Source organism: Aristolochia californica, unplaced genomic scaffold, assembly GCF_029961685.1.
Source record: "Aristolochia californica isolate CCGP_79_NKW_82.1479 unplaced genomic scaffold, dmAriCali1.0.hap1 SCAF_16, whole genome shotgun sequence".
Classification (NCBI taxonomy): domain Eukaryota; kingdom Viridiplantae; phylum Streptophyta; class Magnoliopsida; order Piperales; family Aristolochiaceae; genus Aristolochia; species Aristolochia californica.
In genome coordinates this window covers 6,042,680-6,061,020 of record NW_027181837.1, presented here as the reverse complement: position 1 = coordinate 6,061,020, position 18,341 = coordinate 6,042,680, and the positions used below count along the sequence as shown (strand labels likewise).

The following is an 18,341-nucleotide window of genomic DNA, read 5'->3' as shown; positions in this document are numbered from 1 at the left end:
GATAATGATCAAATTCTCCTTTTCACTAATTATTTTTGGAAATAACACTCATTTTTTTTATCTTTTCTTTTTCCTTTTCCATGGGTTCCAAACAGACCCCTTAACTCGGCTAACTATGCCGATCTCTAAGCTCAAGAACCTCAACAGATTTGGATAGTACAATTCCAATTTCTATCACATCTTAGATCTTGCAGATTCCTCAGCATCTATGGTTGCAACTCCATAGAAAAAAGAAAAGCCACATTGGTAAGCCTTGTCCGGAAGAGGTAAAACATCTTTTCCCCCGAGGGTGGCAAGTTGGTACTGATTGTTGCAGTCGATGGAGTCATGATGAAGGGTCTTGCTCCTTAATCTTCAATATATTGACAACGACGACATTTGCATAATTTAGGATCCTTTGTTGGCAAGTAAGGATGTCCATTATGCACACTGATGATGGGTTTGGCGCCGATCACAACTTTAGAGAGCAATTTTCTGTCCACAAACTGGTTCCTTATCTGGACTACTGGGACCAATTTTGATCATCACCGCTTGGATTGTTAGTGAACAGACCTGCAGATCATGTCATTAACAGCATGAGATTGATAGATATTCTTGCTTGTTTCGACCAGAAGAGCAATACTAGATTCATGCATAATCAATAAACTGGTAACTCAGTTCATTATAAAATGAGTAGCATTTCTTCAAGAATAATAATAAAAAAAAAATGTGTTTCTGATGTGCTTTCTAACAAGTGACATCATTTAGAAGCACTACTGTAGTATAAAATTGAGTTTCAACCAAAAAATGTAAAGCATACAAGAAGGTTCCTAGTAAGAAGACAAAGAAAGTCCACCTCAGGCACAAAGAGATGGGTTTATCTCGTATTAGGAAGCTAGGAAAATTTCATCTTCTTCTAATTTTTAACCCTTAACAACTCCAGACTTCTTAATCAGTTGACCCATATGGCAAATTAAAAATGGTGTTTTACTCATCAGAAACTTGTATAAGAGATTCAGGTTAAGAATCAAAGAACTTGATAAACAAACACTTGGCATTAAGTAATAAATTAGTATGACGGGAAGCAATCCAAAAGGCTTTAGTAGTGGGGCTCCGTCTCTGTGTGTGTATGTCCTTTTCCAATTTCTACTCTCTTCTGACCTATTAAATTGCATAAATAGTTCGAGCTTACAACAACTGATGCCACAGAGTGCATTTGAAGGTGGATTGTACTCGTTTGAGAAGCTAGTTTCCTTAGTCCAGACGCTGAGATAAAGTAGCTGGCCCAGGTACTGTCTAGCCCACATTGCGGACCTTATGTTCCACATGCCTTGGTGGTCTAGTGATACTAATATAGCGGTCCAGGAATTTGGATACACCTGTAAGGATTGCGCACTTTTAACTAAATTTTCTTGAAAAATTTAAGTCTATAACATAAAACCAAGCAGGCAAACGACTAACGGAAAGTTACAAATTCCCACATCCAGTCAATGTTGGCAGAATAGTTTTGTTCAGGTACCTGTGTAGTGTGCCTGGTAACAGCATCAACAAGATTGTACTTCTTGCTGTTAGGGGCCCACTGTCCCTTACCCATCTTATTTTTGGAACAAACACAAGGAAAGAAAAGGTCAGACTTGTTTATACTCAATTCATCTGATTCCATGCCAAATTCGAGTTTAGAGAGTAGTTAACATTGGTAGACTTTAGATACCCTTCATGGATTCCTATTTCTATGAGCGGCTTCTTAACATGAGACAGAATCAGGGCTTGAATTTGTTTCATGCCAGGGTAGAAACAGACTAAGGAAATGTCAGGGGTTATTAAGCTTCTAAATGGCTCTTAGAGTTAAGAGAGTTTCATAAACATTTCATAATAGTAAGGAAGAGATTATAACTTACCCAACAACCCAGAAGTCATAACCATCAAGGTGCCAACTCTGGATGATGTTCTTGTTGTTCTGGAAGATAATTTCATAGAAATCATGGAGAGAAGCAGGCACAACTGAGGTGGCGACGTACGCAGGACCGCTAGAGGGCACAGCCTGGATGGTGTCAAAACTAAACACCCCAGGGATATTGAAATAATCTGCTAGCTTCAAAGGTGTATCAGAGGCAATGTAGGAAACCCTGTTAACAGTAAGGATTGCTTGCCATTAACCAATGGGGCAGAGTTGGCTAAGACAATTGTCTTTGTTGGTGTGATCCTCCTGTAATGAAATGAACCTTGAGGGTTGGGTCTGGCTGCATTTGCAGTCAAGTTCCATCTGTAACATATATGAAGGCAAATTATGAATCAAAAAAGTTAGACGTAGTCTACGTCAGAATAGAAAGATGACAAATTTTCAGAGATCAGTATTAATATGGATTATGTAGAAGATACCTGATAGTCCTGGCCTGTTGCATAGACCAGTGTACTTGGTAGGTGGGGCCATTAGGCAGTGGCCCTGAAACTTGTGTAGTGTAGTGTTCCAGTTGCTGTGAGTACATTTCTGGTGAAGCGTGTAGATGCAACTATGTAGTAATCTTTTGGTGCCTGATCTCATGTGACCAGAACAGCCACGGATTGCCCCACATGCACATCGAGAGAATCATAGAAATTCTGAATCGTGTGAGATCCTTCTACTTCTACTAGTTTCAGTTTATAGCCTTGAATCCTGAAGTTGATTGAGGTTGACAAGCCCACATTTGAGATACTAAACATATAGGTCTTCCCTGAAAATGGCAAAATAAAACTCTCCCGTTTAAGTCTCTGAGATGCAGCACAATTTAGTTGCAAGAGTAGAAAAGCCACAGCTACACACACACAAAAGGCAAAAGGAAAGAAAAGATACAGCAGCTAAAAGAACTCAAATGTGCGAACTACCTTGGTCACCAGTAAAATATGAAGATTTTTGTCCATTTATAAGAATGGCATCAGAGAAAGGAAGATAACTTCCTGAATCCAAAGACTTTTGCAAAGTCTGCAAAATTCAGTGGGATTACTGTCAAAATGAGCTTGTAAATCAAAACAAAAAAATATGAGAGAGAACCAAAATCCAACAAAACCACAGACCTTGTGGTCTGCCTTGAACCAGTCACCAACTAGCAGAGTAAAATCTGCGGAAGTAATTGGTTAAGGGATGGGTATCACTGATCTTTTATACACATTTAAGGCTCCAAAGCCCCCCTGCATGATAGTTGAGAGGAAGTATGTAAATAATCCAATTTGATCTTTTGACTGAAACTTGTATGTGTAGTTTGTGTTTGGAGGGATTGGACAATTGGTCCCCAGAACTCCATCATGCCATGAGTTCTTCCTCTGTTTAATACCATTGCTGATTTTGCATTGTAAAGCATGATGAGTACACTATCAAATGAAAAACCGGTATTTGATAACAAGAAACTTGCATCGCATTTCAGTTCCAACATGAAGAGAAACGCAATGCTCAGTTTATATTCAACATGATAGAAACATAATATACATTCAAGTACCAAAAACAAAAGAAGAAGAGGGCAAGAGGGCCATTATGTGACAAGAGATGAAGAATTGTAAGAGAATAATGGTAGGCCTAAAATGCGTACATGAAAATGAACCCACCATGTCAATAGCAAAGGTTCCTTCAGCTTGTTGATTAGATTGAGAATAATATTGTCATTGATCACAACATCAAGTTGAGGACCAGAGAACTGTCCATTGACGAGAATAACCTTCACATTCAATGAAGCAGGATCACAGATAGGTCATTATGAATGGATCATAGCATTTAAATGGAGAAATCAAGCAGCAACAGAGATCTGTTTATCAAAACAAAGGGTGTATACTAGTAATGGAAGCAGACCTTTTGAGGGACACCAAGCGGGGAAGATGTTCCATGGGTGACGGTCCTGGTGTAGTATCTATAAGGATCCTCTGCTTCCACCAAGAAAACACTCAAACAAACCAAAGCTCCAAGAATCAAATTCTGAAAGCCGACGCATCCCATTTTGCATATGGAGGAATAGCTTCAGTAGTAGACTCTAGATTTCGAACAACAGCGAAGTTCTGAAGTAGAAAAAAAAAACGTACATGTAGAGGAATCAGATAACAATCCCGATGTGGAAAGAGTACTCGAAAACTTGAAAGTTAATCTAGTTTCACTTGCATCAAGTGTTCGAACTTGAGGAAAAAGAACAAACATGTAGCAGCACCGAAAACAGCAGATCTCTGACTAAAAACAAACTAACGAAATGCCGGAAATAACCTCCGATAGTTCAAATAACTCGAAGTAGTAAAATCCCGTACACCGATCAAAAACTAAAAACAAACAAACAAACAACGCAATACAACAGAGATTTCCTCAGAATGGCGGAAGTCTAAAACAGAACTTGCAGTAACTCGAGCAAGCAGGCACTCCTGAAAAATCCGATCGCTACAAATAACTTCAAACAAACACAGTTCCAAACAAGAAAGTAGAAAGAAAAAGAAGAAGAAGAAGAAGAAGAAGAAGGGTATCAAAAGCAGAAAGAAAATGAACCTGGCAAGGAGGGTCGAGAACCAGGCATCAGCTCCAGCAGAGCTCACTGTCGAAATCAGTTCCCCAGACCACGCTTTGAGAAAGCGAATTCACGCGTAAGCCCTCTTCGCGGCGCATTCAACGCGTTTCCACCGCCCGCTAATGGGGAAGAGAGAGTGTGTGAGTGAGATACAGAGAGCGCCAAAGCGAACTTGACCAGAACTACAATTACCATACCCTTCTTGTTTAATATAATATTAATAGTAATAAACATAATATTTTGTTAATAACAAAATAGATTTTAGTGTAAAACGAAACGTTTCTAAGAAGAAAATTTGAAGAGAAGGATTGCATGCCTGGTGTAGTTGGGTGGAAGAGCAGCAGCGGCAACAGAGGCTGAGCTTATGGAATGATGTTGGTCTTGGCATTTGGGGTGGCCGTGTCTGGGGTGTTGATTCTCATCAAGCTTCGAGAGAGGAGACTCCTCAACATCCTCATCAAAGACAAGGATCGAGACATTCTCACCCTTGAGCTTCTTCTCCAGGTATTTTCTATCTCAGGCTCCCAATTGAGGCTCTTTGTTCTCTGTTGTTCATCTTCTCCACACACGAGCTGCATGCTTTGCTTCGGAACAAAGGGAGGGCTTTCGTTGATTCTCAATTTCTCCTTCTTCTTGCCATCGTTTCATAGTTTTACCAGTGTTTAGACTCTGAAAATTTGCAGACCTCTTTCTCTTCTCTTTCTCCGTTGTGTAGTGGTTTGCGTAGTCAAACAAATAAATTTGTATCCAAGTGTTCGAGTTGATTTATAACTGCTTGATATTGTTTCAAACAATCGAAGCATTCCCTGATTTGCGTCTTTAATTTTTGAATTTATTAATTGATCAATCGCATAATCAAGTTTTTTCGCCAAATTCAATCTTCCCTTTTTATCATCTGCAGAAGGAAAGGGAGACGACGAGAGGAGGCAGCACGACGAGACCCTAAAGCATTATAAGTTACGTAACTTTCTACTAAAAACTTGTTTATATGCTAAAATTGTAAAAAGAGTTTATTTATCTGAATAGAAAAAGGTAGATTCGTTCACATTGACTTGAATGGAGAGATTGATATTTCTCATTGGATTAACAGATTATTTGACAATTGGTTGGTGTTGAGATCGGAAGGAGGCTTGCCAGGGGAAAGATCACTAGATGAATCCAGCTGGGCAGCCTCCATGCCGCTCTGCAAATGGTTATGGGTCCTCCCTGTCTCCAAGAAAAATAAAGCTAACTATTCAGCAATTACATTAATACCTTTGTCCTCACTACTAGTTTCCTTCCTTTCGCTGCTTCCTTTTTCAGGAGATTCACAACTTGCCACCGACTCCGCGGCAAATGAAATTCTTGTATTTAACATCTGATTTGGCATTCTGAGGGAAAGATAACGGGCATACCCGCCCAAGGGAAGAATTTGTGAGACACAAGAAGAAGCAATTTTTTTAATTCTTTTTTGAAAAAAATGGGCTGGAACTTGGAATCTTATTGTCTCAAAAAAATAGACTACTACATGATTTTCTCTCCATTTTCGCTTTCCGTTATTGTGCTGTCACACTCTCGTGACATGGGAACGTTTGGTGGATCTGCTAGAGCTACAAGTGACGCCCCTTGGCTTTCCCACAGAGGAGAACGTTCGGAGGTGGGTCGTACTCCGTGAAGATGCTTTTTTCGTCGTTCCAAACTCTGAGATAGAGTTGCTGCCCAAGATACTGCCTTCCCCATACTGCAGATCTCAGGTTCCACATTCCTTTGTTGTCCAGAGACACCAGGATAGCTGTCCACGACTTTGGGTACACCTGCCCCAAAATTGCAGTGTGAGCTACGTTCGAGTGCCGCAATTTTAACTGATGAAATGCTTGGGAAGAAGTGAATTACCTGGGTAGTGTGTCTGGTGACTGCATCAACGAGATTGTAGCGTTTCCTCATGTCTGGTGTCCACTCTCCGTTTCCGAACCTGTATTCAACCATGGGATTATTGGTAAAGCCACGGTTTCTCTCGTTCTATTTACATAGTCTCTAACAGTCTCTAACAGAAGAAGACTGATGAGAAGAGTGTGCTTACCCAACAACCCAGAAGTCATTGCCATCGAGATGCCAACTTTGCAGGACACCCTCGTTGTTCTGGAAGACGATTTCAATGAAGTCATGGAGGGTAGCCGGAATAACAGAGGTTCCGAGGAATGGAGAGCCAATGGAAGGAGAACCCTTGATGGTGTTGAGGTTGAAGACCCCAGGGATGTTAAAATAATCCGCAAGTTTCAGAGGTGTGTCGGGGTTGACATGGGACACTCTGTTAACTGCATACCGCTGCTTCCTATTAATCATTCCGGCCGAGTTAGCCAATACCAATGTTCGAATGATTTTGATCTGGCCATAGTGGAACGAGCCCTGAGGGTTGGGTCTGGCTGCATTTGCCGTCAAGTTCCATCTTCAAGGAATGGGAAAGAGAATTCATCAGGAACTGATGTAAATGTCCATTGTAGGTAGTTTTGAAGATCTTCTCATGAACTTTATACCTGATGGTCCTGGCCTGGAGCATGGACCAGTACATTTGTCCAGCAGGAGGTGGAGTTAGAGGCCTGGAAGCTGCAGTGTGAGAATTACTGTAATGTAATACTGCTGTTGCTGTGAAAACCGTATTGGTAAAGCGGGTTGATGCTACTATGAAGTAGTCTTTGGGTGCTTGGTTCAATTTCACCAAGACGGTCACACTTTGGCCAGGATGTACATCGAGAGTGCTGTAGGGAGTTTGAAGGGTGTGGGATCCTTCTACTTCAATTAGTATCATGCTGTGGCCTTGAATTCTGAAGTTGAATGAGGTTGACAGACCCACATTAGAGACCCTGAACTTGTAGGTCTTCCCTGCAGAAATATTGAAAAAACTAGTTCAAAGACTGAAACAAAATTCAAGTTGAGGAGGCTGGCTGTTTAAAGTTGAAAAATTCACCTTGGTCGCCAGTGAATACTGAATTCTGGGCATGACCGTTTATCAGAAGACCATCAGGGAACGGAAGTTTCTTCCCTGAGTCCAGAACTTGTTGTAATCTCTGAAAGAAGCATTCAGAGTCACTACTGCTTTCAGTCTACAAGTACAAGAAAGTTTGAATACAGAAACTCAATTGTATTCAAGATTTACAAACCTTGTGGTCGGTTTTGTACCAATCACCAACTAGTAGAGTAAAATCTCCATTTGGGATTTGGTAAGGGGTTGCTATCACTGATCTCTGGTTGATATTAAAGCCTCCAAAGCCACCAGCAGCTCTGTGCATCAGTGTTGAAGGGAAGTATGTAAATGACCCAATTTGATCTTTTGTCTGGAACTTGTATGTATAGTTTCTGTTCGGAGGGATTGGGCAATTTGTCCCCAGTACTCCATCTTGCCAGGAGTTCTTCCTCTGCTTAATACCATTCCTGATTGCCCAATCACGAAGCATTGTGAGTTATGCACTTCCTGTTATTCTCTACAAGATACAGTCTTTTCTGTTTCATATCATTGATGAAAAACTTCTTAAGTTTATCCAGTGACCTTTGAGTGATTGGAGCAGAACAGAGAGAAAGGTAAAGAACTCACCAAGTCAATAGGAAAGGCTGGTCAAGCTTGTTGAAGACATTCACAACGATGTTGTCATTGGTTTGTGAATCTATTCGAGGACCAGGGAACTGGCCATTGATGAGAATTACCTTCGATAATATTCGTAGAACAGAAAAATTAGGTTTTGAGTAACCTTCATTCACATTCATCAACATCAACTTACTACCTTGCAGAAATTACATCATAAAGCCAAATTTGAAGAGAAAATAAGTTAGGACACCAACCTTTTGAGGGATACCAAGAGGTGATGCAGTTCCGTAGGTGACAGTCCAGGTGAAGAATCTGTAAGGGTCCTCTGCTTTTACCAAGAATATATTCAAGCAGGCCAAAGCTCCAAAAATAAGGAACAAGCGCCTGCTGCTTGTCATTTTATAAATAAAACAAAACTCTTTCACCAATTTACAATCTTCAAAACCTGCAAATAGCAAAAAGCAGAATTAACAAACATTTATTGGAAACGCATTGCCGAAATGAAGAAGACGAACTTCATAAGGTGGATGACCCAGAAATAGAGAGAGTTAGATTAAAATACTACAGAAGCGTAAGTAAGTGAATTAATACATTTTACAGTTACTGGAATGCTTTAAACTTTGAAGTTTGAGCAACCGGGAACCGGTTCAGATTGCAGAACAGTTTATTTTCTTAATAGAAATTTCCATAATACTGGGAAGAATTACAAGGGCGATTCATTCTAAATCAATAATCACATGTTTTATTCATCTATCTATCATTACTGTAAAAGAGTTCTCATGAAATTGAACTCTATTCACGTAACCAAACATAAAGGAAGAAGCATATATACCTGATATCAGTGAAAAGCAAGAAGAGGAACGAGAAGACGGAGAACAGAAGCAGAGACGAGAGCTTTTGCCTCAGTGGAGTTGAGCCTCGCAAATGAATGAAGTTCCGTTTAAAAAGGAGTGAAAAAGAGGAATTCCGAGTTGCTCAGATCCCACTCCACGAGCCAGCTAAGCTCCAAGAGCAGACGCGCTTCCGTGTGACGAATTCAGATTTTACAATCGGAATTTGACTAACACCCTTCTCACCCTGCTCAGATCTCGCAGTGGAGAGGCCGAGACGAGATTCAACGGAGAAACATTTTCTTTCTTCTGCGTTTATGATTAATCTGTAGAAACATATGTGTGGAGTGAAGTCGTAACGCGCGTTGAGCGCAGCTGAGGACGGATCCAATAAATGCTCGCATGCAGCTCCTATTGTATTTTTTTTTTCTTCTAGTAGGAACTGAACTCAGGATCAGTGAGTTGAAAATTTTCACATGACTGAACGAGGCGTGAGTGGAGAATCTGTGGGAGAGTTTACAGATTTCGGTCTAGATTTCCATGTTCATGGTTGGTCTGAGAAGACGGAGACTTCTTCAATCAGGTTACGTGGGTAGAGGAGAGGCCGGAAGGGAAACATAAAGTTTTGTCTGCTGTACCTTTGAGGTGTTAGGCAACGGGGGAGGGGTTTGTAAAAGTGAAGTACTTTCCCTAGGGAAACTGAGAGAAAAAGTAAAGTACTTGTTTGTGTTAGTTTGCGAAATGAAAAATGAAGTTAGTGTGCACAAAATAAAGTATAGTGTAAAGTAATTGTTTGTTCTGCACAATGGAAAGTATGGTGTAAAGTACAAATAGATTATTTATTAAATAAAATATTTTGATATATCTGAGTTTCAAAAAATTAAATTAATATTAGTTACTAAATAAAATATATTAAATATAACAATTAAACAAATGTTTATTTTTATATTATTAAAATTGTAATCAAATTTTAATTTTATAATATTTAAATATGAAATAATTATACAAACATCGTACTACATAGCGTACTACACAAACATCGTAATAATAAAAATAAAAATAATGTAAATATAACTCAATTATATTTTTAATATAAAAAAATTACAACTGTACATACAAAAATACAACAAAAAAAATATTTAGTGACATTAAAACATAATAATCAATAATTTTGCCAAATCTGAATTGCTAAAACATCTTAATAATATGATGCTCTTGCAGATTGTATTGCAGACTCCCTCTGAGTACTTCTTTGAGTGTCCACATCATCCTCAACGTCATCACTACTAACATTGTCTTCATTTTCATTTTCATTGTTATCTTCACAATGTTCTCCGCCAGAACAGAAGTTGCAGTGCTTATAGTAAACAAAAGTTACCACTACAAAATTCCTTATTCCCTGTTCAGTCAAACCAACCATGGAGGAGGACTAGATTATTGCAAATCAGAGACATACCCCCATACATGCTTAACTATGTAAAATATGTTTTTATTATATACTAATAATGATTTTTAATAGCAAACTGCTCTAAACAAAGACCAACAATGGCCAATTAACCATCAATTTACAAGAAGAATTTTTACCCTACTTTCTTCCGAATCGAGCCGAAGAGGTTGCAGAGAGGGGAGAGAAGTTGCCGACAGTCGTCAGTGATGGGGATGGCGAGAGGAAGAGAGTCAAGCGCCGGGGAGTAGTCGCAAAGGGGGAGATTGAAATCGCCGAAGGTCGCGAGTGAGAGAGGAGCCGGAGAGGTTGTAGAGAGGGGAGAGAAGTAGCCGAAGGTCGTTGATGCTGGGGACGACGAGAGGAAGGGAGTCGAGCGCCGGAGACAGGTCGCACAGAGGGCGATTGAAATCGCCAAAGGTCGATCACGAGTGAGAGAGAAATTTTTTTTCTTTGAAACCCTAGTTCGACAGAGCCCTCCCGACAGTCGGAACCCAATGTAATTGAGGGAGGGAAAGTGAATTCAGAGCTTTATGAATAAAACGGGAGAAAGTGAAATACATTTGTAATTTACTTTCCCCCTGCACTTACGTTGGGTACTAAAGGCTTTTAACATATTTTACCCAGTGTAAGCGTAAGTGAAATACATTTCATTTACGCTGGTGTATTTAGAATTGAAATCCCAGAAAAACTCTTGATTTATTTTGCACCTGGGTTGACTTGTGCTATGTTGCATTGCCTCAAAGCTTCATCCTTATTAGGATTTCTCTCTCAATTCTTATCCTGCCTTTGCTTCTAATTACATCTATTGCCCATTTTTCTAGCAGATTTTTGGTTTTTAAATCTTAAAAGAAAAAATTACCCTTTAAATATTATTTTATTTTATTTGGCTTTCTTTTTTCTTGAATGTTTATATGCCTTGCCAAATGACAAAAAAATACCTTTATATTTATCATAAAAATATGATTAAATATATTATCAACTCGAAAATCTCATAATGATTCTCTTTTCGGAAATTATGATTGACAAACTAACAATGAAGTTTTATTTTGTGAAATATAAACATAAATTAAAAAAAATCATATTAAAATTAATGTAGTTTTATGTCCTAAAAAATATTTATCCCTAAACACATAAGAAAGAAAGTTACATGAATTGTAATTCCACTAGGTAGTAGAATTATGATGATCGTTTGGTGTTTAATTATATTAAGTACAAGGCAGAGGCTATCTTGTTTTCATCACAGGAGATGGGATGCTGAGAGCAAATTCTTACATTGATGGTCGCCATGTGAAAAGCTTCAAGGCATTGGATCCACAAACCGCTTCCATTAATTCATTTTTTTATATTAAAAGTCACCGACCATCTCCTGTTGAGGGAACACACTCTTCTTTCCATTTGGTTTCGTCTGTTAGTGGGAAAACATAAAAAGTAGTGAAAGTGCATGGGGTCAGTTTACTTAATGTAATTAATTAATATTTGTTATAAAGTATAGCTTCCTATTAGAGTAAACTAACCGAATAATGTTTACCCTATGATCCAACTCATTAAAAATATAACATTTAACAAGGACAACAATATTTTTCATTAAATTCGCCAATCGCATTAAAATGGTGTTCATGTGTATAAGGTTACAGGCCATACTTAATTTATCTTGTCCCATATGTGAAACTATGAATGTAATGCACAAATCTTTTTGTACCTTGTATGTGTTAACGGTATAAAAATTCCAATGTTTTATTATTTTTTTTAAAAAAAATTGTTAGGGTATGGGTGGGTCCTTGTGGGAGGTTAGATTTTGCACTTGGTTTGGGTTCCATAACAACTCATTTATGTTATGTTCATTGGAATCCTTGCTACTTGCATTGCAATATGCAAAAATGTAATTAAATACGAAGAAAACAAAAGTTGTTCTCAAATATTTCATACCACTTTTATGTGTTTAATGGCAAATATGAGCCACTTATTTTAATAATTTATTAGTTTATTTGTGTGACATCTAGCAGTTGTATTACGTTCTATGCTTATGGACATAATTTTATACAAAAATCTCCTCTTTGTGGGTAGTAAAGTATTTTTAAAAATTTTATTTGGCTTTTTCCTTCTGATTTTTAATGAATTCGTTACTTTAATGTTATATAATTTGCCTTTTTTTTAAATGCAAGTAAGATGGTTGAAAAATTGAAAAAGAGTTCGGAATTCTTAGATCTCCTTATGAAACTAATAAATGGATGGCTAAGGTCAGTTGCCTAAGGAATTAAGGTTGTCCATTCATTTGGATCCCAGAAAAGTGGACGATGTTGATTTGATTCATTTCATATTGTTGGAGGACATCTCAATGTGGCATTAAGGTAAATACCTTCCCCATATCAAGGATGTGATAAAAGATATAATTTAATGGTCTTCTCATAAGGATGACACAAAGATGTAATTAAAAAAGATAATGTATGTTCACTTATGTCTTTTTCTATTTGAGAGCTTGTAGCCTCAAGTGCATTGTAGTTAGTGTAAACTTTCTTCCTCAACTATAAATAAAGACTCAAGGCATGGGGTAAATCATTAAGTCTCCCCTTTTCTCTCTCAAATTCTGTCCTTAGACTTTTCTCTGAAACCCTCTCTCTCTTTCTAAAAAAAGAGCTCAATGAAGGTTGTTTTTTTATTACCAAGAGAAGGAAAACTTTTTTTGTAAAGGTGCTGGTCATTTGCACGTTTTTTGACCTTCTACACGTTGTGTTATCCTCTAGATTATCCTACCTAAAAAAATCGAGGAAAAGTAAGATCAAGTTGTGATTTAATCACAAAGTTGGCACACTTTGTATAGAAGGAAAGTTTCCTTCTTATAGAGTTTGAGAAGAGGAAAATTGGAGAAAATAAAGTGTTGTGATTTATCCATTTAAAGGCTTCCTATACAAGATTATTCTTTGGAATTTCTTTCCTAAATCATTAAGGAAAGAAGGAAGTCAAAGATTGTGATCTTGTATTGATAGTTGGTGCCAGTGACATAGAAGGAAAGTTTCCTTCTTTAAGAAGATCCTCTAAGTTGTCCAAGAACCCTTGAAATTTCACTTGCCTTTATAATTTTTTCTTAATTGAGAAAGATTTGCAATCAATATTGTATGATTTGGATTAGCACATGGAGTCAAAATCTTCTTGATTTTGTGCATGATTTGGTTTTGCTTAGTGTGAATTGTTGATTGACTCGGTTTGGCTTGTTTGGTTTCCTCTCTTCTATTATTGGTTGGTTGATATGTGAATATGAGTGGTAAAAGTTACTTACTTAATATTACCTTTATACCCTTGAGAGGGTTATAAAATTACTTAAGTTGGGCTCAGTATGTTAAGAGATTCCTTATCACTAAAGATTTCTTAGGACATTTAACTAAACCAGCTCCACCCATAAATAAATATGATAGTTCCTATATCAAATGGCTCAAGAATGATACACTTGTCATTAGTTGCCTAATTAATAGCATGGAAGAATATGTGACAAATAATATTGTCCACCTTGAGACCGCAAAGCAGATGTGAGACACTTGTTCCAAGTTGAGCGACTTAAAGAAATCTCAAGGGGAGAAACAAGGAAAGAACTAGCTCAAAATTTTGGCATTCTATAATTACGTAGTTAGGCTTGCCTTCACACTCGATTTCCCTGTAGTTCAAATGGTTCAACTAGATAAAGTAATTGAAATTTAGTTAATAAATATCACCACATCTACTGGTGCTTCTATGCATATTTGGATGTTATTTTGTTGCTCGAAGTTGAATTAATATGATTAATATTTATATAGTCTGATAGTATAACTTTCAAAATATAATATTTTAAATGAAAATATGTTCTTGTCACTACATAACCAAGAACATAAGCCTGTTAAATTTCTTTGCTCTACATCTTTTTCCTTGGGATTTAAATCCTCTGCTTCACAAATCCTACTTACAACACTAAGGAGTGGCAAAGTTTTGATATAATGACAATAATTAGATAAGTCAAACAATAGTTTGATACATGGAACAACAAAGAGATCTCCTTTTTGTTAGACCTATGGTAGAATCATATTGAGCTCCATTATTTTGATGATAACAAAATGGGTAGTTTGAGAGTGTTCTACTAACAATGTTATTTGTGTTAGACACATTCCGTCTACCACGAATATTATGCGGTCTATGGCAAGCTCAAGACAAAAAGGTTGATCCATCAAGTTACCAAGTCAAGACCCGAAGCAAAACAACTTTGAAGACTATTGTTAAAGAACTTACGAAAATAACAAGAGAAAAAAATTAAAGACTACACTCAAGTCATATAGATCATCTCAAGAACTCCAACATGTAAGTAGATAGCCACCAACCTCTGATTGTTAAACACATCTAGTTTAATGGAGCTTTAGGACATGCATATTTCAGAATCATGTTTAGCTTATGCATTAAAATATTTTATAACTAGCTAAACCATCTTAAGAATTAAATACTTCATGCTTTGAAGTCAATTCTAGAAAGGATTGATTGATCATAGATGATCAATCAACCAAAATATGCATTGGCAAGAAATATAAAACATAATTGATCAATATTTGAACATTGATCGATCAATCAGAACCTTGCCAAAAGGTGCTATAAAGAACGATTAATCATTCCATGTGGACTGTGTTGATTTCTAGGGGCAACACATAAACCCAAGATATCTCAAGGGATGGAGAGAAGAGAGAAACTCTAGCTCTTGGGAGAGAGGAGAGAAGAAACCAAGGAAGAGAAAGAAGAGGAAAAGAGAGAGGTGTATGGACAAATTTGAGCCAAGAGGAAGAGGTTTGAATGCTCTACCCCATGCATTAAGGTTGTATTTATAGTTGTGAAAAGGTGTTTACAATGACTACAATGCCCTAAGGGTTATATGTTTCAAAAGGAAAAGACATAAGAGGACATACACTAACTTGCATAATTATAACTCTATGTCATCTTTATGAAAGTTCTCCTTATTTACTAGACATGCCACTCTTACACACGTGAGTGTATTTTAACACTCCCCCAAAAGCAGGTGTTTGTAGCTTCACTTTAAAATAATCTTGGTCAAGAAACTCATGTGCTTAAAAAAGAAATTTTGATTGCCTTGCTTTGAATCATCTAGCTCTTGTTCACATCTTGCTTTTAATCTTCATCTTGTTCTGATCTTGTTCTCCCCTTTACTTTGATATTCTAGTCACATAAAACTTGATTACCACAACGTGAAATTCTTCATTGTTGGTTACCTATTTTTTGTACTTCTCTCCTTCAAGCTGAAGATCTCTTTGTTCTTTACCAAGCGACCCAACTTGCACAACATAATAGTGAGAGAATAAAAATCACCCCTAACCGTACTAAAAAGCTCCATACACCAGTCAAAACACACTTTGGTCAATTTCAATAGCAAAAAATAGCCCAAATTTAGGGCGCAACAAAGAAACTATTCACTTTTTAAGGGTAGCTCAAACACAAAAAATCTCTTGGGTGAAAAATAAAAGGTTTGACTTAAGATGGATGTTGGACACACTCCTATACTTTTAGGTAGTGGGTCTATAGGCATTGGTCTAAAGTTATTTTATCAAACACAAATTGAAGAAAATACTTTGAGGAATTAAGGTGTGAATAAAATGATAATAGCTCTCATACCTCAAAAGAAAGGAGTTGCACAACGCAAATCTTCATACTTCCAAGTAAGTAGGGGGCACTTTTAGACCAATAGATGGATAAAAAGTGACCAAGTTTGACTCAGGAGGGAGGTAAAAAAATCCTTTATGAACATGATAATTGAGGAAACTTTAAAAAATCATTAATAATAAAGCTTTGAGATGGAACATAATAATGTAAACTTTCCAAACATAGACATCTCATATAAGGCAATTAATTTTTTACACAACTTGACCAATTTGCAAAGAAAATATTCAAGAGATAATTTATGAATAAGAGAGATTAAGGACACCAATATTTGGAGTTTATAATAGGCAAACAAAACGTTCTAATTAAAAATTTTCAAACTTTGTCAAAAAAGGTATTGATTTCTAGGGACAAGACATAAGCACAATAGATCTCAAGGGAAGGAGAGAAGAATGGAATTCTAGCTCTTGGGAGTGAGGAGAGAAGGAAGAGGAAAACGGAGAGAGGTGTATCGACGAATTTGAGGCAAGAGGAAGAGGCTTGAATGCTCTATCCCAAGCCTTGAAGTTATATTATAATTGTGTGAAAGTATTTACAATGACTATAATGCCCTTAGGGGTACATACTTCAAAAGGAAAAAAACACATAAGAGGACTTTGTCAAAAAAGGTATTGATTTCTAGGGACAAGACATAAGCACAATAGATCTCAAGGGAAGGAGAGAAGAATGGAATTCTAGCTCTTGGGAGTGAGGAGAGAAGGAAGAGGAAAAGAGAGAGAGGTGTATCGACGAATTTGAGGCAAGAGGAAGAGGCTTGAATGCTCTATCCCAAGCCTTGAAGTTATATTTATAGTTGTGTGAAAGTGTTTACAATGACTATAATGCCCTTAGGGCTACATACTTCAAAAGGAAAAAAACACATAAGAGGACATACACCAGTTTGCATAATTACAATTCTATGTCATCTCTACGAAAGTTCTCCTTATTTACTAGCCATGCCACCCCTACATACATGAGTGTCTTTTAACACTTTCCCTGAAGCTAGTGTTTGTAACTTTACTTAGAAAATAATCTTGGTCAAGAAACTTGTGTTCTAGAAAAATAAATCTTGATTTCTTTGATTTGATTCATCTTCTTCTTATTCAAATCTTGTTTGTAATCTTCATATTTTTCTTATCTTGTCTCCCCCTTAGATATTCTAGCCATACAAAATTTGATTACAACTACACGTGGAATGCTTCATTGTTGGTTACCTCTTTCTTGTACTTCTTCTTCTATTTCTCCCCCTCAAGCTAGGGATCTCTTTGTTATTTACCAAGTGACTCAACTTGCACAACATAATGGTGAAAAAAGAAAAATCACTCCTAGCCTTAAAGCAATGCTCCATACACCAGTCAAAACGGTCATAGTCTGAAACACACTCCGCTCCAGTTCAATGGTAGAAAAATAACCCAACTTTAGGGCACAACAAAGAGACTGCACACTTTCTAAGAGTAGCTCCACCAAAAAATACCTCTTGGGTAAAGAATAAAGAGACTTGACTAAAGCTGGATGTTGGGCATTCTCCTATGCTTTTTAGGTAGTGGGTCTATTGGCGTTGCTCTGAAATGATTTTAACAAAAACAAATTTGAAGAAGTATTCTGAAGAATTAAGGGTATGAATAAAAAGAAAGCAACTCTCATACTTCAAAAGGAAGGAGGCGCATAATACAACTCTTCATACTTCCAAATAAGAAGGAGGCGCTTTTAGATCAATAGATGGATAAAAAGTGAACAAGTTTTACTCAAGAGGGAGGTAATAAATAATTCCTCTATGAACATGATGATTAAGGAAACTTAAAAAAAACCCAATAAGAAAGTTTTGAGATGGAACATAATACTGAAAATTGTTGAATTTTTGGAAAAAAAAATTTCACTAACTTATTGTAATTTGAGTACATGAGCCCCTATTTATAATAGAGGCTAGTAGTAGAGTCCAATTACAATTAAACTACTCTTGTCCCAAATACACCCAAGTCTAACACTTAAAAATAAGTCCTAACATAATTAAATAACTAAATATAAATAGAATACTAACATAACTAAAACACCTTTTGACTGAAACTCTTCTATGATAACAAAAATTTCACACATAAAGTTAATTAGTTTACATTAAGTTTAAATAAAAATATAATAAATAGTTTTCTTGGAATATTTTTACTAAACTTAAAATAAATTTTCAAATTCAGAATTAAAGTATTTTTACAAGGTTTTATGACTCAAAATGGAAAACTGATTCGAATCTCTGAAATTCGTCACGTCCAGTCCCTTGTTTTACTCTATCTTGCTTTAATATGATGCTTACTTATTATTCTATAATATTTAAATAATAACCACCCAAAATAAGATTTATTAAT

At 36.8% G+C, this 18,341-nt stretch overlaps 1 protein-coding gene and 1 pseudogene across 1 annotated transcript; both read right to left on the bottom strand.

The window, feature by feature from the left end:
• Window positions 1-112: 112 nt before the first annotated feature.
• Window positions 113-3,973, bottom strand: LOC137952935 (L-ascorbate oxidase homolog; annotated as a pseudogene).
• Window positions 3,974-6,079: 2,106 nt separating this feature from the next.
• Window positions 6,080-8,447, bottom strand: LOC137952808 (L-ascorbate oxidase homolog). Its single transcript, XM_068799881.1, has 8 exons — window positions 8,304-8,447; window positions 8,059-8,168; window positions 7,628-7,898; window positions 7,435-7,534; window positions 7,004-7,349; window positions 6,550-6,915; window positions 6,363-6,441; window positions 6,080-6,283 (listed from the first exon to the last, which is right to left on the bottom strand). The coding sequence occupies exons 1-8, from the start codon at window positions 8,445-8,447 to the stop codon at window positions 6,080-6,082; spliced, it is 1,620 nt and encodes a 539-aa protein (XP_068655982.1).
• Window positions 8,448-18,341: the final 9,894 nt, after the last annotated feature.

Bases quoted from the DNA above. Each gene is read 5' to 3' on its own strand.
- LOC137952808 (XM_068799881.1), bottom strand. From the start codon at position 8,447: ATGACAAGCAGCAGGCGCTTGTTCCTTATTTTTGGAGCTTTGGCCTGC. The intron at 7,899-8,058 runs GTGAGTTCTTTA...TTGGGCAATCAG, and splicing joins CAGCCTTTCCTATTGACTTG to GAATGGTATTAAGCAGAGGA. The intron at 7,350-7,434 runs GTGAATTTTTCA...ATATTTCTGCAG, and splicing joins AGTATTCACTGGCGACCAAG to GGAAGACCTACAAGTTCAGG.